This window comes from Phaenicophaeus curvirostris, chromosome 4 (genome assembly GCF_032191515.1).
Source record: "Phaenicophaeus curvirostris isolate KB17595 chromosome 4, BPBGC_Pcur_1.0, whole genome shotgun sequence".
In the NCBI taxonomy this organism is placed as follows: Eukaryota; Metazoa; Chordata; class Aves; order Cuculiformes; family Cuculidae; genus Phaenicophaeus; species Phaenicophaeus curvirostris.
The window spans coordinates 54,126,681-54,153,196 of NC_091395.1; the positions used below are offsets into that span (position 1 = coordinate 54,126,681).

Genomic DNA, 26,516 nt, shown 5'->3' on the forward strand with positions numbered 1-26,516 from the left:
AGGAGAAAATCAAGCAAGAGTTATGTGGTCTGGACATTTTCTCCCCTATAACTATTAACTCCCTTCAAAATAATTCACCTTCTATTTAAAAAAAAAACCCTAAACCTCCACAAAAACAAGAATTCAGGAATTCTTAAAGAAGAATTAAATCACTGTATTACCTATTTAAAAGGGGCTTTACATTTTACCTTTATTTGCTCTAGTGACATCACCATCCCAGCATTACCACATGTCCGATAAACGCGTATTGCAAAATCCACTTCCATATGATGTAAGCAAGCTTTGGCCAGCTCATTCCAAGCAGACTGGTCATTCAGAAGTCTGCACACCTCCCATGCTTCAGAAAACCTATAGGAGGTAAAATACATTTAGCACAAATATTACTTATAGATTTCCCTCTCAACACATTTTTTTCCTAATACTACAACAGGGAAAACAAAAAGCATTTACTTCTAAGCCAGGGAGAGACATGTCAGGAAGAGAAGAGAAATACAAATGTGTAACTTACAGTTCTGTTTCTCCTGTTTCTACCACACTTTTCCAGGAAGCCATTTGCCTTCCCGACTCTGGCATTCTTTCTACTATATTGATTTTGGATTGCTTTGTTACAGTGGGAGGGAAGTATGCAAGATGCACCTTCACCAAGTTTTAAAAGAGCCACTGTCACAGAACCTCAAATCAGTCTTGGAAAAAATTGCTTTAGCTTTTATTTGACAGTGGAAAAACAAATAAAGCACCAGCAGGTCACTTATTTTGCCTGATATGCATTGACGGCTACATAGACTCATGGATCAATCTAATTTATCAATTATCAGCATGACATTTTAAAATCACCCGGATACGCCATATTGAGCTATAAGCACAGCAGAAAACAATTTACACAATATAATTAAAACACAGATGTACCTTTTCAACATTAAAGTCTGAGTAAGCATCTGTGTCAGCTCATTAGGTCCAAAGTCTTTCAAATTGCCAAGGAAACTGTGAGTGCTTAGATAGATATTGTTTGTTTTCCCACTCTGAGTCTGACAGGTTAGTTCTCCATTATACAACAGCAAAGGTTTATGGGAAAAGGGGACGTCCATACCACCTGCCAAAATAATCTTGGATCCTAGATTCAAAGATCAGGAAGAAAAGAAGACATAATTTTAATAACCTCTACATAGTAAAAATCGTAGCAGTCAGCTGAAACAAAGTACATTTGCTGGGTATTAATTCAAGGCAGTCACCATCTACTGTGTGGCACACACTTTTCCGGTAAACATAAGTAATTTAAATATTCTAAAGCAGTTTTCCAAATATTTGTAGAATAATTTCTTAACATTTCTCTGTCATAAATAGAGAAATGGCTGTGATTATAATTTTGGTTAACAGAGTAAATGAACACAAGGTTTGTCACCCTGATTCAAAGATTTCTCACAAACACTTCAAAACACAATTGAAGCACAATCTGTAAATTTTAGACAAAAAGTTGTAATAGTAAGAAGCTTAAGGAGTTAAGATAAAAATGACTTGTTGGAGCTTTAGAGAGAAACCTGCGAAGCAACTAGTTTTCTATTTATCAGTTGCACTTCAAAATTTCTGGAGTACTATGTATTTTTTTACACGCCATTATGAAAATATTTAAGAAAATGAAGACTTAGAACATTTTACTTTATTAACTAAAATAGTGACTATACAGTACCTTGAATGGCATCTTTATGAAAAACGTAAGTGTACACTTTATCATCATCAAAAGCAACAAAAACACCTTTATCCATTGGCCAGTTTTCCCATAGGATTCCTTTAATAGTTGGTGAGAAATCTGGAATTTCATATAACCTGTCATTTACCTATAAATAATGCACAAGTAAAATTATTAGCAAGTCCCTAAGGAGACAAACTAAATATTAATCTCAGTTATGGTCAGAAATACAAAAAGAACGCAAGTAGTGCAGGAATATGAAAATTGTACTATGAAAAGGTTTTCTTATAAGCAGTGACTGAATAACATAACAGTTTAATTCGGAAGGGCAGTAAATGGTGAAAATGCACATCACATATATGTCAGTCACTTTTCTTAAGAAAGAGGTATGGAGACAGGCACTGAAACTGGCAGTGATTGTTAGTATGACAAAATATCTGTATTTGAATATACAAGCACATACATTTCTGAAAATTACTGATCAGGAGTTCAGTTTAATAAAATTGTCCTGATCTAACATGACAGATTTTATTTCCTTACATTACCATGAAGTTATCTTCAAGCCTCCTTGGCAATCTCTTCTACCAGCATACATGCTGGAGTGACAAATGCTTCTTCATTCTCTTTTAAAGATACTATATGGTTAAAAGCCTGCTTGGAAATGTAATTGTATAGGCACCCCACACTAACTTACTGGACAATAGACAAATCCATCACTTTTGTCATCTATGAAAGCCAATCTGGTTCCATTTGGATCTGGAAAAATTTTTCTCACACTGACAGGATGTCGATATTCATTCACATATTGCCAGTCTTCAATGTAGAAATAATGAATAACTCCAGTCTAATGAGAAATAACAGAAAAAGCTAATAGTGACATCAGTAAGTGGCAAGTTGATAATTAACTGTTCCAGTTTCTCCCATTGTAGAGTGCTGAGCATGAAGAGTATTTAAAAAAAATATGGTTTTTTGCTTCCTTCTTCATTCACAGATGGTTTTGGGCAGGATAGGAAAACCTAAGGCTTTCTGGGGGATGGGGAAAGGAGCCGGAGGTCTGAGGGATTTTCTGTTGGTTTTGCTGTTTATCTCACACTGCTTCGTGGAGGCAAGCTGTATGGACTTTGCAGTTCTCTAAATAGAAGAAACGCTCGCCATGTTGCTGGGAGAAGCTTGGACTTCAACCAAAGCTGAAAACTTTCCCTCCAAGGAAGAAACATACATTCTTAAGAATGCATGTAACTAATTCAGGAGAGAAAAGCAATCACACAGATTAGTGATGAACGCTGTATTTCAATCAGCTTAGGTACTGAGGAGGAGGGAAAGCCCCCAAATGCTGCAAACCCACTCAAGTTACTAAACCAATGGTAACATCAGAGACAGTGATTCTGCCTCTGCTCTGGAAGGTCACTACACCAGTCTGCATCACAATTATAAAATGCCAAATGTGCCCAAATTCACAGTGCTAAAAAATGCTAAAAGTGAAGAAACTACCCTCATGCACAGGAACATCTCCAGAAAAATTCATAAGCACGTCCACATCCTCCTTCAGCACTATCTTTGTTGAAACACCTAAAATAAATTCTCTTTGGGAAAAGGCTTCAATAGTAAGTCAAGACTTCCAGTTATGCTATCATACATGCTTACCTCACTACCTTTTTGTCCACGTCTATCAAATCACCACCTAAATCAACAAATTTACTAGGCAAGTGCTATGTTTTTCTTACATCTGGAAGACAGTTTGATTGCCAGCCCTCTCATTACTGCAACAGAATCAAATTCTCCTATTAAAATTAATGTTTTGCAGCAAACACTAGAAAAAGCAAAAATCAACCTTCCTGCATCTCATACAAATGCCACAGTAAAGGAGGCAGGATGCAATTTTGTCTGTATTTGCAAAGAGTTATTGCCTAGAAAATAATCCACTGTAAAATTCTCAGAAGCACAGGTATTTTGCTAAAAATATGGGTAATAATCCTAATAATTCAGATAGACATGTATATACCACCTAATAAGATCTTTGAAAACAAAAGTAATACTCACATCAGTACCGTATATGAGGAAGTCACTAGTTAAAGCATGGCACAAAATTCGGAACTTATAATCATTGGCTGGGAACAGTTGAGTTTCTCTTTCTTCTTGAGCATCCAAACCGTGACTTTCTATCTAGATATAAAGAATAGGATGAACTTAAAAATTCCACTGTTAATGAGCTATCACAGTTCTGCCTGTATTAAACTGCAAGGAAATGATATTAAACCAAACTTGCATGTGCAACCCTTAAAAACCCAGCATCTGCTTTTAAAATAAAACTTGTTTAAAATAAAACAAGAAAACACTTTTTCTTTGCATTTTCTAGACTTGGTTGTGTTTCTAAAGTCTACAGGAACTCAGCTTTAAATTTTTAATTTTCATCTCCATTAACTGAAGATCATGCCATTTCCTCTCATTTTTAAAATCACATTAACTTGTTCAGGTTAGATCAAGTCATTACGTCAACACTCCAAATTGCCAGAGCTCTTACCATATGCAACTGGACTTTACCCTCAAAGAGAGCAGCAGCATAATCAGAATTAAGGTGCATACTTGCTACTGTGCCCAGGTACTCCACATCTTTAAGCTTTTTTACATCTAAAGAATTCAAACAGAAAAAGATAAAAATATTTTGATTTTGTATAAGTCTTCACTTATCATCATCTAAATTTGTAGCTGAGTAACCAGATGTGAAGAACTGACAACTAAGCAGTAAAGGGAGAAATCACTTTCAAAGAGACTTTCTTCTTAGCAGTCAGACAACTGATTATAAGGTACAGGAGAAATTATTTTGCTAAGCAACTCTGACTAGTGTTCTTATTGTTTTAGTTAATTTATTGTTACTCAGAAAAGGTGATGCTTAGTGATATATGAAAGCTTTAAACTCATCACCTCAACTTTGGACATAGCATAACCGATTTTACCTTACTCCAGGCAAACAACATGAACATCTACCAAATAGAGAATTTAAAGCCTCTGACCACAAAGTTCCTAGGCACTGTGCCAAACTTAGAATTTAAGAAAACAGTAGAAGTGTCTCAAAACCCTAGAAGTACTTCATTGCTTAACAACATGATCTGAAAACACCCAACCCAAACCAGAAAGAAACATTCTACATTTCATTACCGATACCTTGAACCTGAAGTTTTATTTCTATTATTTACAATACCTTGTTGTAAGTGTTTCAGTCTGTAAAGACCCTTATCCAGTCCAAACAGGACCATATGACAATTCAAGTTATTGTAACGTAGAATGTCCAAAATTGCTAAACACGATACTGAATTCATAAAATAAGACACAACAACACAGTAGTTTTAAAAGAAGTAAATTTATGCTTACTATTCTCTCCAAGTGCATAAAACCAAGCCCGATTGTTCATTCCTACAGCCAAATGACAAACACCAATAGCAACAAAGCTGGGCTCGATTTCAACAGAGACCGTGACTGGTAGCTCCTGTGAGAAAACAAATCAAAATAAACCAATTTTCACCCACTATTAATACTTGCTTTGCTTATACCTAAATGAAGTTTAAAAGGAAGAGGTTATCATACACTCTCCACGTGATTGGCTATAGTAACTTCAAGAAGAGAAGTGAGGTATGCAATCCGTGTACCGCAAGCATCTCCAAGAATTGGAAGCTTTGTCAAGAAAACATGGAGGGATCCTCTTTGTGTAGACACCGCCAACAACTGTCCATCATCTGTCCAAGCCAGCTGATCTACACCTAAAACATTCACAAATTTTTGCAAGAACAAGAACAAAAAAATCCTTTATTTAACTACTGAAACCAAGAAACACTTATTTTGCTTTAAAATGTGAAAATGGTAGGTATTCATACCCAGGGATATATATACTAATGTACTCAAATATAATCAATTGATAGAATTACAATGTTAACTGGAATAACTCAAACCAAAACCATAATTTACTAATTTAGCATTTTCTGAAGAGTGAAGACTTGACAATAACAGAAGTATTTACAGACATTACAAGAGGAGATAATGGTGGCAACTCATTACCCAAGACTATAGTGTTGTAACAGTGTTCTGGAAGCCATAGACACAAATCCTATGTATCAGGATAAGAACAGATTAGGTATTGTATGTTAATACAAGAGATGCTGAAAAGCACTGAAAACCCTCACTCACAAAAAAACCACGGGAAAAATTAGAAACTAGTTAAATATATTATTTTAATAATCTTAACATACTGTATCATGGATTCAAAAGACTGAAACACTAACTGATGAATATTCGGGTTGCTGTACTTCTCTATACTTTGACAGATAAAATAACCTATGTTCCCATTTTGCTATGGGTCATCTAATAAATATAAATTGGGAAAGAAGGAACTTATGATAAATTCTATATTTACACAGTTTTTCCAACAGTACTTTCACTCATGTAAGCAGAGTCACCAGTAAAATTCTGGTTTAATTAATCTATAAAAAAATTTTGTCTTCACAGAGACTGTTAACATACCTTTGTTTTCATCATCCAAGTTTATTATGGCATACATTTCTCTCAGGTCTGACAGATCATGGATTTTAATGCTAAAACAAAAATAAACAGTCATTCTCACAAATACAGACTTAGTCATAAATTGGAGGAAACCCAACCCAGTCAAGACAGCCTAATGTAGTAAAAAATAGAGGGCAAATGCAAAATACCTTCCAACACATACTCATTGCTACCCATCACTCTAAATAGGTTATCGTTATCACGGTATAAAAAGATTTGCTCGGAGAACTAGGATTTGAGGCAAAGGCACAACTTATTCAAGTTGAAAGAACTCAAAAGGCGGGAAACATGCTCTATTATTCCTTTTGACCTGCTACAATACAGGTTAGGTTGAATACACATTCCTGATGGAAAACGCTGGCTTTCTATCCTGCTTCACATAAAAAGGGACAGAGGGACAGTTAACTTATGCTGCCATATTGCTCAATATATGATACAGAACCCCTGAAAGAAATAATATAGTATAACAGCTGAGGAGCTGGAAGTTGCACCGTGTTTGACTCATAGTTGTATCACTCTTCATGTGCAAGTGTCATAAACAAAACTGAGCAGAGGTAGAACTGCGTGACTTCTACCATCACTCAGCTCCCTTTTTGCTGAAGAATTCAAGTATGACAGAATCAGGGAGCATCTGACAAGGAGTTAAATGAGATAGTCTATCATATTTTGGCAAAACTCCAGTCTCTAATTTTTTTCTCAACTGCTCACACATTTATACTTTCGTCTAGATTGCAGGTAAGACCAAACACCAGGGGAGAGGATATAAGGAAATCAGCATATTTAGTACAGCTTTAAATGAATTGTTCTCCTATTGCTAAGCAGATGTTTATGTCCAATCAATAAATCATAGTAAAGAAATTTGGACACTTTTGTAGCCAAGTAACATAGTCAAAACAGAATCAAAAGCAATAACATACACTGAAGTTTAATTAAATTTTTTGTTTACATTTAATTATAATAAAGTTAATTACAATTGCAAATATTTAGGTCAAAATTAGCTTCTCTTAACATTAGGCAGAGAGGCAGTTCCACAAAGCAATTAATCTCACCTTCTCCACACTGACTCCTTAGGGAGCCTAAATTTAATGCCTAACAGCTAAAATATGTGAGACAAATTCCATTCTTTATGTATAAAGCTACCACTTACCAATTGTCGCCACATGATGCAGCTTTATTTAACGACTGTGATATAGCAATGCTGCTTAGATTATCCTTATGGTTATGAGCTTGAAAGATTTCTTGGCCTATCTCACGAATGTGTGTAGAAATGACTACAAAACACCCTCGTGAGAAACCAATCATAATGTAGCCATCACCATACCTATTAAAGAAAAACAATTAAGAAAAGATCTATTTATGCAATATGCAAAATGAATTTTCTTGCAGACTACTGGAGTTACTGTCAATGCTTCCCTTTAATAGGAAAAACAATTAAATTATGGGAATTTATATATATAACGTAGAACAATATAGCATAAAATAGATTAAGGGAAAAACAAACAAAGATTCTCAAAGGACAAAATCATGTTTGTGTCCAGAGTTCACTCATAAGTCATCTTTATAATGCCCCTTTACTTTCAGCAAGTTGCGCAGATGGCAGTGAGGCCAGGAGAAAGACCTCTGGTATCTTCATTGGAACAAGCATGCCAGAAAATGGTAACTTCCATCTCAAGGTTCTGGCTGACTTAGTCCCATCAAAGCTTTGCTAAAAACAGCAATGGCAGCCACTGTGCCCCTAAGGCACACTACTGCAAACACAGTAGAAGTACCGAAGTTACTATCTATAATAGTAAATAGTTTGCTTGCTTTTCATAGTGTCAAGTAGAAACAATGAGGTTAGAGCAGAAATAGCTACAGCCTGTAAAGCTGAATTCAGACAACATCCCATCCGCTTAGTTGCAAAAAAATCACTGCAAGTGGAACAGTCCAGGTATGTCTTGTTAGACAAATGGTCATAAATAAAGAAGCAGATAGCTACAGGCTGTCATACACAGTTGCAGTGTAAAGGCATAAATGTCAATTCCATGTTGACTGATCACACATTAAAAGACATGCTATCATGACCCAAAGATATGGAAACAGTACAGCTAATTTTTGGGTACAGAGCTAAAACTTCCAGCTTGTGATTTCTTCAAAGGAACACTCAAGGGATATATGATTTCATTTCCAGCATTCATCAAAACTACTGGGAAAACCTTCGGCTTGTTAATACCAGAATGCTCCATTAAGAAATTGTGCTCACCATCTGTAGGTTACGATGCTGCCATAAGGCTGCTGAAATTTCAGATCAATAGGGTTATCAGGATCATTCAAATTAAAAAGAAAGAGAGTCTTCTTGCCGACCACTACACTTACCTGTCAATGAATGAAAACAAAAATTAACTTGATAAGAATGGCATCCCTTTAAAATCAGGCCCTACACCTTCACTAAAAGATGAGATATCAAGGCTGAAGTCCTCAATTCCTACATTTTCAAAATATCTTTTAATTAAATTTTCCTGTGAAGCATAAAACATTTCACTCTGTGCAGAGATGCAAAAAAACCTCCTGCAGGTCCTTGTCAATGTAAACATGAGGGAAAATTCTTTCTTGACACCTCTACCCCACAGATTAGATCTGTCTGTATAAATGCATAGACTGGGACAATTTCTAACACAGTACCACCTTTCTACCCATGGATTTTCTGTCTTGTCTTGGTATTTCATTGTTGATCATGTAACAATATGCTCTGCTAAGAGTTATCATTACCCCATTTTTCTGTACTTTACCATTGACCGAGCTGATGGACTACGATTCATTAAAGACGATGAAGACAATGAAACTGTAGCCATCTAAAGACAGGATAACGCTCACTCCAGAAGACGGACACCAGGAGTTTTAGTCTCATTATTGCTGAGGTTTACACTACATGAAAACCTAGAGCAGTGACCTGTTCCCCAAACCGACAGTTGAAAATCTGCCCTCTGAAAGGCAGCATCTCTGCAATTGTGACAGTCCTACTCCATTTCCATCTGCCCCAGTGCATATACTGTTCTATACTGATACTGTATGTATTTCATAGAATCATAGAATAACCAGGCTGGAAGAAACCCACCAGATCATCGAGTCCAACCATTCCTATAAAACACTAAACCATGCCCCTTAGCACCTTGTCCACCTGTGCCTTAAACACCTCCAGGGAAGGTGAAAGTTCCTGAACACATCTATATCTATTATGTTAACCACCACTGCAAAACTGCTCTGCTACCTGTCAAATCGCTACCCGCTGCACTTCTCATGAATGCATCCTTATTGAACACAGGAGTATGAGTTTACGTTAAAGGAAGGTTTGGGGGAAAAAAAAAATCTTCAACACCAAATTTTAAGTCAAGGAGGAATAAATTGCTTCCTGGCCTATACTGGTTGCTAACAGAAACCCTGAAATGTCTGATTAACACTTTTTGCAGTATTTTATATTGACTTCTTACTGTGCTTTCCCTGGTTGATACTCTTTCATCAGTCTTCATAACTGAGAACTGCATATCACTGGGATCTGAGCTCACTGAGGTCTGCAAGAAAGAAGTTCAGATTGAGAAATCAACAGTTAATGTAGCAAATACAGATGATAAACAATTGCATTATTCCTGCCCTGCACATTTTAGTGTTAAGGATAGACTTGGTATCGCATTTAGTACCAAAAGTAGAAAAAAAAAAAAGTTGGAGAAAACGTGACCTTTCTGGATCATAATGACATGTTATTATGGAATATTCTGAAAAAATACCTAGGAAACAGTTGGCAATACAAATGCAAAGAGAGAAGGACAGATCCAGATGAGGAAGAAGACTTGTAAGATGATATTATACAGACAGTACTAACTGATGCAGTACAAACAAAGTCACTCCTGTGCAAATCCAAAGAAGGAAGACCAAGAATAAGGCATATGGGTTAAATATTTACAAGGCATTTTAATATGGACATACCTGATCTAGTTTAGGTAGTGACAGCAGTCTACTTGATTCTGTAGTCAATATGAGATTACAACACCTCATAAGCAAGCCTTAGGTCTCTGCTCCCCCAGCTACACTGCTTCCACTACCTAAGCCAGCTAGTTTAAAGCAGAGACATACCCCAATAAATTTATTAGGGAATTCTTCTCCAACTGTGATCTTCCAACATGAAGATGGAAGCATATGAAATGAACTATGAAAGATGTGCTCTTTGAAAATCTGGAATGAAACACTGTTCATTAAAGATAAAAATTGATGCATATTCATTTGCACATTATGCAGTGACTGTCATTTCTCGGAAGAACTATGATGTGTGTAAACAAACAGAATGTTTGATGAGAGAATCTGAGTGTATTTGGAGAAGTAGTGGAATCAGCCTCTCAAAAATGAAGGTCCAGCCTAGGAGCAATCCTTGCACATCAGAGGCAAGATCTTTTGTTTAAAAGCAAACCCAACACTCAAAGTACCTCGTAAAGACCTTACAAGGAGCCATGTGAGAGCTCTCCTATGCTGCTGCTGGGGAAATCAGCTTAAGACATCACTCACAGGTTCCTCTCGTAACAGATACAGATCACAATCAAGGATGAGGAGCTTGTTTAAGCAGGAACACAGCAGAATTGTATAGGCTCTTGTATCACTAATCACACTGTGTAGCACAGAGGCTCAGATGTTTAAAGATGCCCTCATGCTACGTGAGACTTACTGTCCTTGAAAGCGGCAGGACTGAAAAGGCATAACTTCCCCTAGATTCCAGCTTTCTTGGGAACCAGGGCTATTAATATATTCCTTAAAATCAGATGGGGATTATAAACACTACCTGTCTTATAGTATCCCCTTCCTGATTGCTTATAGTGATCATTTTGTCTTCACCGCCTAAAGCCAGAAGGTTTTCAGTACTCCAACAACCGCAAGTAATCCGCTTAGTGTGCTTACCTGAAAAAGAAACAAATCTATACAACAGAAATGAATGCACCACAAAAAGATATCTGTGATGGAAATATGCTCTATTTGGCTCTACGCTTTTTTTTAGTTTTAAATCTTCTACTCCCAGATGGAAGTCTTAACCTTACAAGAGCTTCTACAGCCCCTGTTCTTCCATTTCTTTGCATCAAATTTCTGAGGACTGTGCTACATCCTTAACCTTTCTGCCCAGAAGTACTCTAACCAGGTAAGGAAAAGTAATTTAGCAACACAAACAATCATACAAATTCTTTACAAACTGTAAAGCAAGAAAGAAAACACAAGTTTCCTCACAAGGTAGTATCAGGTATGTGTATATACATTTTTAACTTACTATAGTATAGAACTACATTGGTAAGGACAACAAAACATGAGGTACAAGCTGAGTTTGAGCACATTTTTGACTTGCACGTTCATATACAGAACTAAAAAGGAATCTAAGCATACTCGCAAAATTCCACTTTGTTTCAAAACAATGCATACCGAGAACAGGAATCTTGCGGGAAGTCTGACGGTTATATATAAGCAAGTTTCCCTTTGTTGTTCCAACGGCAAGTAAAGTTCCAACTCGAGACCATAATAATAAAGACAGTGCATCCCTAAAGTAAAGAAACATTTCACTTTGTAAAGTAGAGATTTCTTTCATATGTTTATGTACAAAAACATTTTGCTCTGAAGTTCTAAGAAATCACAGAGACCAAGAAGAATTTCTCAATTAAGCAAACGTTCTCTACAACAAGTATCAGAATTATCTAAATGTGTTCAAAATAGTGAAAGTAATAAAGAGTTGTATGAGGTTATCGTAGTAGGAGTTGTATAAATGGAAATACGTCTGCAAATACCAACAGTCTTTAATGGAGTCATGGGTGATTTGGCCAAATACGCTTTAAAAACCACTCAAAGATATCAGGAAGGTAAGTGAAACTTTTCAGTTACTTTCTGCATTGTTTCTTTGTACTTCAAAAACGCTACGTACTCAGCCAACTCAAAGTGAACAGGTCTAGTTCTAGTCACTGTAATAAGAAAGTTAGAGACTGTCAATTTAACTTGGAAGTTTCACATACAGCAAGGCCTACTTTGATGTGCATTTAAAGGGTACACAGATAAATACCATACATCACATTTTTTATTAAAATAAGGCCTCTAAAGCAAAACAATTTAATCAGAATTTTCCAATTAGTGCATTCCACGAATGCCTGTTTCTTCATTTTAAATTTTACTGTAAGCATGATAATAACTTGAAACAAATTTCAGACATTAACTGACACACAAAGTGATCTCCAATATATATCTGGTTTTCATGTGAGCAGTTTTGCTTCAGCTTTTCTAATTTCAAAACGAGAAGGATTCCAGAAAAGCCCAATTATCACACCATTTACGTATCTTACTGCTTGTTCCTCTTAAGCAGTAACACCATGACAAAAGAAGGATTAGCCACTTGAATTGATGGATACATGCACTGTTCTAGCCAGACTGCCTCCCGTAAGCCACTTACCTCAGGTATTGGAGAGAAAAATCAAGAAGCAAGTGCAATAATCACATACTCGATTCTGATTAAGTACCTTTAATGCTCTTTTTTGTTTGCATACTGGCAAGTTAGTCATCCCCCAAAAATACTTTTTCACTTGTGAAAAGAAGGGACAATATGGTCTGTTCCTTCACACAATACAGCTTGTATATAAATCTTCATAAACTGCTTTGATTATAGTATATAAATAGCTACAGTTTAAAACTGACCTATCAAAAATCCCTGAACTCCTACTTGAGAAAATTTGACCAAAAAAAAAGAAAATAAGATTATAAGCAATAATCATTATAACATCTGTGCTAAAAAGGCATATTGTTGATAACATGTAATTACTCATAAATAATGATAAAAATGTAATGACTAAGAAATAACTGAGTACTCCACAATACCTAAGCAAGATGCCTATATAATGCTAAATATAATTTATTAGAGAGCAGGAAAGTGTAATTGCTTTAAATTTCTCATTTGTATATACAATCATTTGCTTGGTTTTAAAGGGTTTTCTAACGTGTGACTTAACAGTCTACCAACAATCTTGAAAACATAATTTCATTTAATTCTGTATAGTTTAAGTCACTATGTATTTTCTGCAAAGTGGCAATTCTTTTACTTTTTCAGGAGTGGAATAACTAGTATAGAAGTTATTTTTTGTTTCAGTACAGCTTAAGTTCAGTTCAAATGTACACATATAGGATACCAGGCTGTAACATATGGAAATATCCTATAATCAAATATCCAATATTCCAAATGAATTTTACAAAGCACAAGTGGACTTATTAATAGAAATACAGAATATTTCCATATTCCAGACATGGATTTTTCAATTTAAATAGAGAAAAAAAGCCACCCTCAAAGAAACCAACCTGACCCCCATGCCCCACTTTTTCTACCTGAATGAATATTTTTGATTCAAAGGATAAACCACTCCAATTTTACTATCACTGACTACTTTAAAAAAACACAACTACAAACCACCAAGAAAGCCTCAAAAATACATACAGACTAAATTTAGAATGAAAGGTTAAATCGGGAGGAGTGTTTGTCTAAACTCAAAAAAATAAAATAGCATCAGTATCCAAAATTTGCTGTTTCTCTGCTCAGGTGAGTCCCCTAACAAACATTCAATTCTCCTTCCTAAAGACAGAATGTTTATGTGGAGTGCAACAGTTCAGTGGAATATATTCACAGAAGATAGAAGTTTAATGGTTAAGCCAAGCTTATTTGTTAACCCAGTGCTTGATGGTTATGTAGGCCTCAGGAGAGTTTTATGTCTGTGGCCAAATTCAGAAAGGTAGGGATTTGAACCTTAGAGTTGGATTGCCTTAGATATCTCCTCCCATCCCAAATCAGTCTGCTTTGTGAATAGCATTTTAGTCTCTTTATAAATCTAAGGGGAAAAAATTCTAGTCCCACTAAAATCACTTCCCTTACTTTTAAGCTCCCTTTTACTTGTGTAAAATACATTTGAGAAAGTGCAGCTGGTGCAAATATCTGAAAAATTGACCCATTCCTTGTGGGAACATTGAAGAGAAGCTCTCTGGGGACTTTGGTACTGTTGACAATTAAAAAGGAAACAAACCCCTAGCAGCCCCAAGCCACCCTCTCAACAAATACTTCAAAACCAGCAAATCATACCAAAAAGAATTTAGCAAAAAATGGTAGCAGATTATTTCACTACTACATATGCTACATGACTTAAAAAAAAAAGATGATCTTTGCAATATATTATCCACATCAACAAGCCTTTTTAAAAGAAAGCTTTTTATGAAGAATACAAAACAGAAATTCCAAAGTTGAGTTCTTTCCTTATGGAAAGTTTTCCAGTTGTGCATATCTAATTTAATTAACTGTCTGCAAGTCTCTCCACATACTTAACAGACAAACAGTAAAGTTCCTTTCAGAGGGTGACTCAAGGTACACCAATTGCAAGTTTATCTTTCTTCACTGCACTGGAAGCCCCAAGCTGGACTCCAAAGTCAGAAGACATGAGTAGTCTTGCACCACATGACTAGGCCCATGTCAGTACTCATTCCAGTTTTTGGAATAACAGATGAAGCAAGAAGCTTCTTAAGCATCTGCATGACCATTGGATTTTACAGGTTAAACACAACATACACTACACACAGCGATACAAAGATTAGAAATGTGATGTCCTGATAGCAATTTAATCAAGTTAAGAAACATACTGCATCACTCTTCACATCAGCACAGCAGATTTAAGAGGTGATGGCAGCAGCTCACAGTGGTCCAAGTCTTCAAACACACACTTCAAAAAAATTTTTCTTACCTCATGCCACTGTCTACTTGGCTTGTTTTGTTTGTGTTTGCATCCCATAGAAAAATGGCACTAGATTTGTCGGTGATTATTGCTAGCATATCTCCATCCTTATCCCAGTCCATAGCAATACAGTTACTGAAGGAAAAAGAGCAGACTTTCACTAATAATGTTAACATATGTTTGCAAGTGTTCAGAAACAGCCAAAATCATGTAGCTATCCTTCCTTTTCCCTCCCAAGCAAACCCATGACAGATTGTAGATTTATCTGTGAATTGTACTTCTAGAGCAACCATACCCTTACTCAAATCTCATCAAAATGACAGAAGCTGAAAAGGTCAAGAAAAGGAGCCTGCTACCTATAGTTTACTACTTGGAACACCACCACTTTGACTTTCAAGACGACAGTGAAAATTCCCAGTAAGGTTCTATTTTGTTAGAGGCTATTCAGTGCTGGGATTATTTTTCTCAAAGTTCAACAAGCACAACGAACCTGGACAAGAAACCTACACAGAAGCAGCAAAAAATCTACTTGCAAATAGTTCCTGGAATGAAAAGGACAGTAAACTTACCCACAAGTCTCTAGTGAACTGGAAACAATTTTGTTTACACCACCATATTTAAAGCACCATATACTGCAGACTAAGAACCTGTGCCATCTGACACTACTCTTTTCTTTTTAGAAAAATAAGTTAATAGTTTCAGGTTAAAAAGGTATCTCTGAAAAATTTCAGTCCTATTACCATTCAGATGAAAACTCCTAATGCAAGCAATTTCAAAAGCGTCCTGTTGAAATATATACTGCTGTAAACTAACTCAGTATGCCTTCAGTCCCAGTTCCTCCTGCCTATCTTTTTAAAACTTCCAACATTTTTTTCTACAGAATAAGTATGGTCTATTCCCAAAACACATACACAAATACTTAACAGCCAATCAGACCACCAAGAGCAAAACCAACAAGGACAAGAAGAAACAAACAAACAGGGAAAAGCTCAGACTGTTAAGTAGTAAACAGAACAAATTCTACCAACATAATGCTAAGAATATGCTTATAATATCAGCTATTATAGCAGCGAATATTTGACATTCTGAACTGCTTTCTCATGTAAGAAGAGGCCTAGCAGTTAACAACTGCAGTTGGTTAACAGTTAACCAAGATATAAAGAATTGAAGTTTGGCCCGAAGGGGAGAACTTCCATACAAACTTGCTTGTTTCTATTTAAACTGTGTATCACAAAACTTGAAATTTATTCTAACAGTAATAATTAGAGAGCATTTATTCTTCAATCACAGCAAAAGTCTGGAAATAAGAATTCAAAAGAACTACCTAACCTAGGTAGAAGATCTGCTGGCAGGCCTCCAAAAGTCAATACTATTCAAACTACCATAAGCACATATTAATTATTTCAAAAGCCTTTAGAATATACGATTACTATACAAGTGTATTCTTCTCTTTGCCTTGCCATGAGAACCCAACATTATCTCAAAACCAATTTAGATGTTATACGTTTCCCTGAAGGAAAGGGTCACATGTCTCCATCAATAAGGTAGCGCTATCTGTGTCCATCAGAGAGGCAGACTCCCCTTCACACCACCCTCGCCAGCCCACATGACAGTAGAGGATCCCCAGCCCAACACAAGCTCTTCTCAGAGTTCACTGCTGATTGCACACAGCTTTCCTCTGTTTTTGTCGGTTGCTGGAGAGAATACGCATTTCTCATACACAGTGCAAAATACAGCACAGCATGAGCTGGGCCATAGATGTTACCAAGCAAAAGACACGGACAGAGCCAACCCTCATTACGAATGACACCTAACAAGGGCAGCAAGATGCGATGGTCAGTAAGATACAAGAGAGGGTGGTAAAGACAATGAGATGCATCTCTTAGTTTGGTGCAAGGTGGCCACCATCGTGAACTGCAAAAACTGGATTTCTAGAGAGTTCTTGGGGAGCTAGGGGACTCTGGCTCATACCTACCAATGATTCAGGGATACGTAAGTGACATGCTGGACATGAAAGACAGACATTTAGATTAGAGGCTTCAGATTTAAAGCCTTAATGGGAGTTTTGCCTTGACTAAGGGCTCCACATTAAGCAAAATGAATCAGGTTGTTAGAAATACAATAAAAGCCAAGCATTTGCATACATACTTAAGCTAAGAGCAGATAAAATATTAAAAAGCAATGAGGAGTAAACAAATGAAACTATGCTTATCAGGTAGCAATGGTGCCAAATTAAAGTAGATTTATAGAACAAAATGGTATAATGACAGTTCTAGCACCTAGGGAGGTTTCCTCTGGACCATATCTAGCCTGCTCCTATAGACTGACTGTCTTTTAACACCCAGACTGCATCTTCCAAAGTACACCACATTTTAAAACTTGCTCTAAAAGGAATCTAGTCCATACACTCCAACGCCACATGGGTGCGATCCAAGGTATGGGAAACAAGGAAACCAGTGAGATTCACTTCAGAAGTACATTCTCGATCTAAAGTAAATATGCAAATGTATACACTATGCCAGTGACACAGGCAAGAACACTAAAGCAAAAGGATATCTTTCCTCAGTAAGGCTATAACAAAATAGAAAACTGACTCTAGCAAGAATGCAGTCTCAATCAGCATGAAGTGAATATATTGTGTACAAATGCATTATGTTCTTTCTTAACAAGACAGAACTTTTTCTAACATTTTAATGAAGCAGATTGAGTTTATTATTACTTAGGAGTGCTTTGTTCTGACTATCTATGCACTTTTCTGACTATCCTTGATAGCTTATTATGAGCTCATCTTCTACTGTGGCAGATCCCATACACACTCATTGATTTGTCTTCTTTTCCAGGTGTGTTCACCAGAGATGGTATCTCTTCCTACAATGTTCTCACATTGCCTAAGTACCTCACCAGAAGAGAAGCATTTCAAAAGAAAACAACAAATTCAATGATTCAAAGCCATCTCAGTACCTACCCTGGTAAACTGATTTCATTTCTCTTCTGACCATGACGATCAAAAATTTTCACAGCACGATCACCTCTAAAAGAGATTAACACAAAGAATAACACCCTTCATTCATCAGTGATTTCTAGGTACAAATGTAATAGATATTTGTAATCTTACCCTGTTACAGCAAGGAAATTTCCCAAAGTTTTCTGCCAAGCGAATTGCACAGGGGAATCAGACCAAGCTTTTTCTAATAGACTGAATACTTGCTGTGAGACAAAAAAAGTGGGAAATTACACATCTTAAAATCATAAGCATGTAACAATATTACAGCTTCCTAATCTGTTAGCAACTTTAAGTGCTGTGGGGCAAAAAGAAAACCAAAACCCCAGACACAGCTTATGTGTGATTCTAATGCATCAAAGTACCAAAAGTCCACAGAAGTCTTTTGGTTTGTGCTTGAAAAACTGATGTTTCTGGTGTTAAGTGTCTGCACTGAGAACTACTGTGACTCTATCACAACTACTGTTTTTTCTCTTACAGAGTAACAGGAATAAAAAAAAAAACTGCATGAGTCTCTCCCCTTCATGTCCAAAGACTAGAATCTTTAGTTCTCTAAACTTCATAGAAAACTCTGGAATCAGAAACCATCCTTAGCCTGTAAAATGCAGGAGGCTCAACATCTACTTTTAAAGATGTCTATTTTGTCCTTTCTGAATTTTGGGGCTTTAAAAGCTCAAATCTAAAAGCCATTCAACTGTAGGAAGAGATTCTGACTAAGGAAGTCTCAACTTCTTTTTCCTTTCCCACTATCTGCACATTATTTCAGTAATTTGAGTGTAAGATAAAGCACACAACTCTGTTTCACGTTTGCTGCTGTCATGACTTTTTCCTCTCCCATACCATCAAACACCAGCATCTGTGATACAAGAAATAGTTACTATTACAAAGTTGGAATAGTTTTTATTTAAGTAAAAATAAAGTTTCATCTAAGCAATTGTGTTCTTTGAAAGTTAGACAGAATGTCCCTCTGATAGTGTGTTTTCTTTAGAACAGTGTTTTCGCAGACACTGTTCATTCTTTAAAGATGATAACATCTTGTGTGACGTACAATCTGTGCTGAACAGATGTCTCTTCTTTTGTGATCACCTCTGTTTTGAGTTTCTCTCCATCTCAAATGCGAGGTCAAGCAGAGCTGGCTCCAAAGCTCCAAATCAGCAAGAGCTTTGACTGTTGTGAAGTTCATAATAACATTAAAATTAGTCCTCGGAAAATAATAGAATAGGCATAAGATTTCTGGGAGAATTTATCCATATGCCTGTAAGTCAAAAATGCATTCTGCAACCAGCCCTTGTCTCACTGCAGACGATTGAAGGAGATCAGTCCTGCACGTTACCCAGGCCTGATAAAGGGTGCTTGCTTTCTAAAATTCCAAAATTACTCTTCACAGAGTTTATTTGCGAGCATATTCAGTATCACTTGGTGCCCCAAACACCTGGCAGGCTTGCATGAGCCTTTCTCAAAGGTCCCCCCAACATTCCCTTGGTGAACACGGACTGCGCTGTTCTGCACACTGGATTTGTGTTTCACTCACAAAAAGTGTAAAACCTGCCTGCCTAAACCTGCCTAAAAAAGTGCCTGCCACAAGCACAAAAGGCATCTGACAACGATCACAGAATCACAGAATAGTTTGGGTTGGAAAGGACCTTAAAGTTATCATCCAGCTCCAACCCCCCTTGGATGGGCAGGGACACCTCCCTCCAGACCAGGCTGCTCAAAGCCCCATCCAATCTGCCCTTGAACACCTCCAGGGATGGGGCAGCTACAGCTTCCCTGGGCAACCTGTGTGAGGGCCTCACCACACCCATAGTGAAGAAAATGCTCCTTATGTCTAGTCTAGCTCTGCTCCCTCCAGTTTATACTCATTGCCCCTCATCCTATCCCTACGAGCCTTTGTGAACAGTCCCTTCCCAGCTTTCTTGTAGCCCTCTTCAGGTACTGGAAGGTCGCTATAAAGTCTCCTCAGAGCCTTCTCTTCTCCAGGCTGAACAACCCCAACTCTCTCAGCCTGTCCTCGTACGGGAGGTGCCCCAGCCCTCTGAGCATCCCTGTAGCCTCCTCTGCACCCGCTCAAACAGCTCCATATCCTTCTTATGTTGAGGATTCCAGAACTGAACACAACACTCCGGAGGAGGTCTCACAAGAGAGGAATAGAGCGGCAGAACCACCTCCCTCTCCCTGCTGGCCACGCTTCTTTTGATGCGGCCCAGGACACGGTTGGCCTTCTGGGCTGCGAGCGGCTCATGTCGAGCTTCTCATCATTATCCCCCCCAAAACGGTGTTTGATTTGAGAAAGGACTTAATAAAACCTGTCATAAACCAACGATAAATACCCCTCCCACCTCCCGCGGGGGATGCAGAGACGCAAACCAACCCCCATCCCCCGGGGCGCTCCCGCCCCTCCGCGGCCCCGGCCTCGCCCACCCTGCCCCGCGCCCAGCGGGGCCCCCTCCGGCTCACCTTCATGGCGCTGCCCCCGCCCCTCCGCGCATGCGCCGACCCCGCGCGCGCGCCGCGGTCGCCCCGGAGACGGGAGGGAGGGGCCGGGAAGGGCTGAAAGGGAGGATGTGGGTAACGAGTGAGGGGTGTGAGGGACCCCGGCGAAGGGAGGGGGCAGAGAGGGGGCAAGGGAAGCTGGAGGAAATCCTCAGCATGAGAAGGATATGGAGCTGTCGGAACGTTCCAGAGGAGGGCGACGGGGATGCCAGAGGGCTGGGGCACCTCCCGTACGAGGACAGGCTGAGAGAGTTGGGGTTGTTCAGCCTGGAGAAGAGAAGGCTCCGAGGAGACCTTAGAGTGACCTTCCAGTACCTGAAGGGGCTACAACAAAGCCGGGGAGGGAATGTTCACAAAGGCTTGTAGTGATAGGATGAGGGGGAATGGGCATAAACTGGAGGGGACAGAGCTAGACTAGACATAAGGAGGAATTTCTTCATGATGAGAGTGGTGAGGCACTGGCACAGGTTGCCCAGGGAAGCTGTGGCTGCCCCATCCCTGGAGGTGTTCAAGACCAGGTCGGATGGGGCCATAAGCAGCCTGGTCAGTGGGAGGTGTCCCTGCCTATCGCAAAGGGGTTGGAACGGGATGGTCTTTAAGGTCCCTTCCAACCACCACTCTGTGATACTATGAAAAAAAGTACCAACCCAACAGCACAGCATTTCAGTTGATCTGTATTCAACTGCAAACGGCACAGATCTCATCGCCAGCCCCACTGCTTCGTCACTTCTTTTAAAACAATAAATAGTTCACTGAGAGCGTTAACACATTTAAAATCACAAATGTACAAAGACTTCAGGTACTGGATGCTTCAAACTTCTGATAAACATTCCATGAGAACTCATCTTCCCATTTGCCCTTACAAACACATCGCACCCGCTTCTCTGAAAACATAAGGAACAAGGCACAGAAAAGCAAATATAAAAAGACTCTCAGGCCGTTCAAAGCAATTCTGTATAACAGCATAGGGCTCACAAAAGGCAAATTATAAAGTATCTGAAAAAAATTAGACAACTTAAATAAGGTAACTAATTTGATATAGTCCTGCGAGCCACACAAAACGCCTCTGTAAGATGCTGAACATACTTCAATGCTGGCAATTTGGTGTCTTGCAGGATCGGGCCCTTTACATGTTGAAGTAACCTTATTGGAAAGACAGACAATTCTTTCATTTCATCTTATAAAATTAGACTTTTCAAATTAGTGCAAAGCCTCATGTAAAATGTAATTAGTTGAGATGTAATGGAATGCTTTGGAAATTCCAAAGTGCAAATATTAAATTGGTTAACTTTCAATCACACTCTAGAATTCTTCTAATAACTCATGCTTATAGTATATCCTTAAAAATAGTAAAGTAAATACAAGAACCAAAGTAGAGAAAAAGGTATGAAGTTCTGCATCCCACGTAAAAACTTTGAAAATCCAAAAAGTACACTGGATGTCAAAAATCTCTGGCAGAAATTATTAAATAGCAGATTCCTGCTAGCATAATAAGACAATATTTAAAATAAGGCTTTGGTTAAATAAAAAGTTTGCTATACTAACAACCATGATAAAAGTGCAAAAGATTCACCAAATACACAACTTCATTTCCAAGGCAGGCATTACACCTGCCATTTACAATAGTTTGCATTGGTTTGTCAGCCTGCATTGTAATAGCTCAGAAACCTATAGCAAAACAAGGTTATTATAGGCAAATTGAATATATGGGGTCTAAATCCTATAACTTGTTTCACCCAGAGATAGACTCAATAGTATCAGTGGAATATATCCATTTATAGCATCATTCCTCTGCACGTTTGGAGGATCAACGACCTAGGCGTGTAACGTTTTATATTAGTAAGTTCACTAACGAGTTCACCCATTTCTTAGCACTTCCTAAACAGAAGTCCTCTGCTAACCACTGGCGGGTTGCAGCTGATTTTCTTTCAAATAGAATCCTTGTAACATAGGGGTAACAAAGATGTTTTAAAAAAAGTGCTTAATATTGGTCCATAAGAACAACATGTACATGTTAGCTTAAGACCAAACACTTCGCCGTGGTAGATATCCTGCAGCTCTTGTTTATTGGTGCACTTGTAGTTTGCTTGAAGGAAGAAGAATTCGTCTCAGTCTATGGAGGAGACTGTCACTTCATAAAGAAAACAGTTTACAGTTTTACAGTCACGACGCATGCTCCAGCTCTTCCTAAGCACAATGGTGCAACCTGTAAGGGGAAAAAAAAAAAAAAGAAATAATGAGATATAATGAGATAAATGCAGTCAGCTTAAACTATTTTTGTTTTTTATTTTCCAAAAATGAGTGTTTAGATAATGCTTAAAACAATTGTTGTACAGATGCAGTGGAGTGACGATATCACACACAGCCTGTTTACTTGACTTAAAAAAAATAGCAACTTGGTCCAAAACTTGGATAAAAACCCATGGAAAAGGTGAAGGTATTTTATATGATGGAGTGAAGAACTTTGAAAGCAATAGCAAACCCTAACTATGTGAAACAACATTTAGTGATAATTTTAATTCCATGGTATTACAGGAGAAAGAATCCTTTGTCATGGTACAAACTGGACATGTGAGCCAGACAGTCCAACTACTGAGTAATGGTTTGCAAAACTATGCTTTTTCCTCACAAACAGAAAATGCCAAACATGACAGGAGCAACCTCTCCTTTTTACTTGAATGTTTGATAAAATCCTGTAAAGAGTTCTTGAAAACCCTAATTTCCCAGTCTCTGTTCTTCTTTTTTTTTGTAAAAAAAAGTTACTTCTGGAAACACTCTTTTCTGCAGAGATTCTGTTGGACTTCTAAAGAGGAGGGTAGTTTCTAACACTCACCTTAGCTTCCCCTTTTAAACCTCGTACTATTGGGAGTGTGTGTGAATAGCAAACTAAGTGCTACAGAGATTATCCCAAAGACAAAAATGGGTGTTAACGCTGATTCCCCCATTCATTTTTTTCCCCAGGAACAACAGACTTATCCTGAGCTGTCTGTGGCTCTGACAAACCTAAGATTAGAAGATTCCACTGCCCTCTTTTGAGTTGTTTGTCGATGAAATCCCTCCAGGAAGGGTTCAGAACTGCCCTGTGTACTGGGATCATGGGATTCGGTGAGATATAAAGGATCAAGGCTAAGGATAGAAAGGTACCTACAGACAGTTACCAACTAGACATCATGTGAGATTCATTTAGATGCAACAGCAAGAAGCTGTTTCTCTCCTCTGGTACACATATTCTTTTCTTTACCAGGACAAGTAATGCTATGGCTTATGATTACCAGGACTGCCACTGAAGGCCCCAGGCTCTGATGAACATCCTGGATGTCTTAAGATCTTTCAGCAGTGTTTAAGTGGGCAGAAATGGACAGCTCAGTTTTCTGTGTTTGAAAGATTTTGATAGCATTTCAGTTCCCTTTGGATAAGCAGTTTGAGTCTACTATTGGGGCAGCGTATTCAGGTCAGAATTCAGCTGCCTGAATGCTAGTGCAATTCTAGTTGATGCTGTACATTCATCCTGGCCTGCAGCTGGGCTCCAGAAGGACCTTGGTCTCCCACACATTCTGTGCTGTAACTGCCAGCCTTCTGTGGATGTAGATGCTTTAGGGATCTCAAATGGTGGGAGATACCAAAGGACAGTCTGCCCAGGATGTCCTTGTATGTGCTCTTCCCACATAGAGACATATTATTATTATTTATTCCTAGAGCCATAAAAAAGTAAAAGTAATGAAGCTTTGAATTGACAGTAAGGGTTTCTGATAATCAATTTTAATTCTTTTTTTTTTTTTTTTTGAGCTGGGTGAAAAAAAGTGTGAAAAGGCTTCCTGAAAGTCACACACACTCTACACAGCATTCCCATCAGGAAAGGGTTATTTATGAAAAGATTACCAAAACCTTGAAAAAATTGATAAACTTGCTGAGATGCACATTAGAGCTAAAACTAATCTACCATTTATCATTTATCATCAGAATAAGAAGTTATGGAAACAGAACTCTTTATGGTAATTTGGAGAACACGTCAATATGTTTTATTAACAGCAGGTGAAGTTGTCAAAGAAAATAGCTGTACTCTTGTCTAAATAAAAAGGGCAGTTTATTAAAAGTTAACAACTGTCTGTTCAAGATAAATTATCTCAAGGGAGTACACAAAAATAAAGAGAGACTTATAACAGAATAGTAATTAAGTGCTTCTTAGAGGAGGATTTAAATTCTTATTGTAAAAGGAGGCACATTGGAAACATCAAGATTAATAGCAGTGTATGTTCTGATCAGAAACTATACCTGTGTCCATTCATTTGTCTGGGGATCATAAGACTCCACTGTATTAAGGTACGTTTGACCGTCATATCCTCCAACAGCATACAGCTTGTCACCAAGAAGACATACTCCTACTGCATCTCTGCTAATGCTCATTGAGGCCACAGCAGTCCAGGTGTCTGTTTTTGGATCATACCTAAAAGATAATTTTTGTTACACTCTAAAACTGTTGCCAAAATTCAGTGAGCATAGGATCACAGAATACCAGGTTGAAAGGGATCTCAAGGACCATTTGGTCCAACTGTTCCTGGCAAAAGCACAGTCTAGAAAAGATGCCCAAGCACCCTGTCCAGCTCAATGTCCAATACTGCAAAAAATAGAAAAAACATACCAGACTTGACACTCTCAAGGCAGTAGAAAACAGGTATTAGCACAGCGCAGACTTGGGTGTTAATTTCAAAAGACTTTTCACCCTCCAGTATTCTCTTTGAAAATGTTTCTTTCGTCATCTGGTAACACAGTCAGTACTAGCTATGTGTCTACTTTGTGTTGCTTTCCATACAGTAACACATACATACACACACAGCTGGCCTCACTTCAGTTCTTATTGTATGTGTAAATGTGCCACTCTAGATACAGTTCTGCTGCTACACTACAGTAAAGCAAATGCTTCTTGTAAGGGAGAACTACTATGTGTCAAAGCAGAGGCTGTTGAGGGTGGTACTACAGGAAGTTACTTGCCATGCAAGATTACCATTTAAAAAACCAAAACAAACAAAAAAACCCCAGAAAATTCTGGGGGAAATGCAAAACCCTTATGATGATTTACAGCACTTCTTTAATCATTGCTCTGTATCATTAGAACCACCCGCACAGAAAAAGACAGATGGTTAAATGAAAAATGTAAATGTGATTCTACAATAATATCAACATTCTTTACAAGTCAGACTGAGCACTAGACAGAGTTCATGCCATTCTTCTGTCAATAAACATATTTTAACCTGACTGAAAGAGACAATGTTAAAATTGCAGATGCTTACAGCAGAACTGATGTGATCATAGAGTTCTGAAGGGCTTTAAAGAACTATACAAAAAAAATATTTATTTAGCTAAGAGACCATTCTAAGATCACAGTAGCTAAAAGCAAACTTGTCTTAATTTGTTTGCATGGAAAGCATAGATATAATCAGCTATAACAATTTTATCAGTAACTTTCTAGAGAAAGTATTACAGAAATGCATGCAAGCATGATCATAACATAAGAATACTGCCTGAAGCGCATACTGCAAATAGAGGTATAATGTAGTGAAAGGTGATGAGTAAGCTACATATTGAATTTACTGTTCAATTTAAATTATTTCATAATTAACTTATAAACCAATGTACTTATCTGGGAAAAGCAACTTTTCTTGCAAAATATAGTGGTAAACAAATGCTCAGAAGCTTAGTGTGGTTTTATGGAACTGGAAATTTTTTAAAGGAACTATTTCCATTAAGTTGATGGTCCTCAATTTCATCTCACTTTAAGTGCAAGGACAAACTGCATTACAATATCATAAATCATAGAATGGCTTGGGTTGGAAGTGACTTTCAACATCACCTAATTCCAATCCCCTTGCCATGAGCAGGGTCAGCTCCCACTATTAAAGTTGTGCTTTCTGTGACTGTTCCAGACAATACTGATGCAGAGAGATGGATCTCTTGCTTTCTCTTGGGCTTCTAATTATCTGGATTCCTCTAAAAATCTGTTGTTTGCTATGATGTAGCCTTGTATTTGCAAACCTTT

The 26,516-nt window shown here is 37.9% G+C and overlaps 2 protein-coding genes across 8 annotated transcripts in view; both read right to left on the reverse strand.

Annotated features, from left to right (window-relative positions):
- The window catches only part of WDR19 (WD repeat domain 19), a 45,642-nt gene extending 25,190 nt beyond the window's left edge, over positions 1 to 20,452 (reverse strand). For 2 of the 3 annotated variants that reach the window (XM_069856169.1, XM_069856172.1), the window contains exons 1-18: positions 20,447 to 20,452; positions 18,104 to 18,195; positions 17,954 to 18,019; positions 14,998 to 15,123; positions 11,666 to 11,781; positions 11,040 to 11,155; positions 9,703 to 9,783; positions 8,478 to 8,590; positions 7,383 to 7,556; positions 6,197 to 6,267; positions 5,267 to 5,439; positions 5,054 to 5,168; positions 4,206 to 4,312; positions 3,725 to 3,847; positions 2,379 to 2,528; positions 1,685 to 1,832; positions 907 to 1,111; positions 189 to 348 (exon numbers count right to left, since the gene is read on the reverse strand). In XM_069856169.1, the coding sequence (XP_069712270.1) occupies positions 189 to 348; positions 907 to 1,111; positions 1,685 to 1,832; positions 2,379 to 2,528; positions 3,725 to 3,847; positions 4,206 to 4,312; positions 5,054 to 5,168; positions 5,267 to 5,439; positions 6,197 to 6,267; positions 7,383 to 7,556; positions 8,478 to 8,590; positions 9,703 to 9,783; positions 11,040 to 11,155; positions 11,666 to 11,781; positions 14,998 to 15,123; positions 17,954 to 18,019; positions 18,104 to 18,195; positions 20,447 to 20,452 (2,142 nt within the window). Of the gene's footprint in view, positions 1 to 188; positions 349 to 906; positions 1,112 to 1,684; positions 1,833 to 2,378; positions 2,529 to 3,724; positions 3,848 to 4,205; positions 4,313 to 5,053; positions 5,169 to 5,266; positions 5,440 to 6,196; positions 6,268 to 7,382; positions 7,557 to 8,477; positions 8,591 to 9,702; positions 9,784 to 11,039; positions 11,156 to 11,665; positions 11,782 to 14,997; positions 15,124 to 17,953; positions 18,020 to 18,103; positions 18,196 to 20,446 lie in introns of those variants that run through there. The other variant, XM_069856173.1, reaches the window with a different exon arrangement.
- A 665-nt stretch (positions 20,453 to 21,117) lies between these two features.
- The window catches only part of KLHL5 (kelch like family member 5), a 58,571-nt gene continuing 53,172 nt past the window's right edge, over positions 21,118 to 26,516 (reverse strand). For all 5 annotated transcript variants that reach the window (XM_069856186.1, XM_069856187.1, XM_069856185.1 and 2 more), the window contains 2 exons: positions 24,755 to 24,926; positions 21,118 to 22,688 (listed from right to left, as the gene is read on the reverse strand). In XM_069856186.1, coding sequence (XP_069712287.1) covers positions 22,632 to 22,688; positions 24,755 to 24,926 — 229 coding nt within the window. In that variant the 3' untranslated portion in view covers positions 21,118 to 22,631. The remainder of the gene's footprint in view (positions 22,689 to 24,754; positions 24,927 to 26,516) is intronic.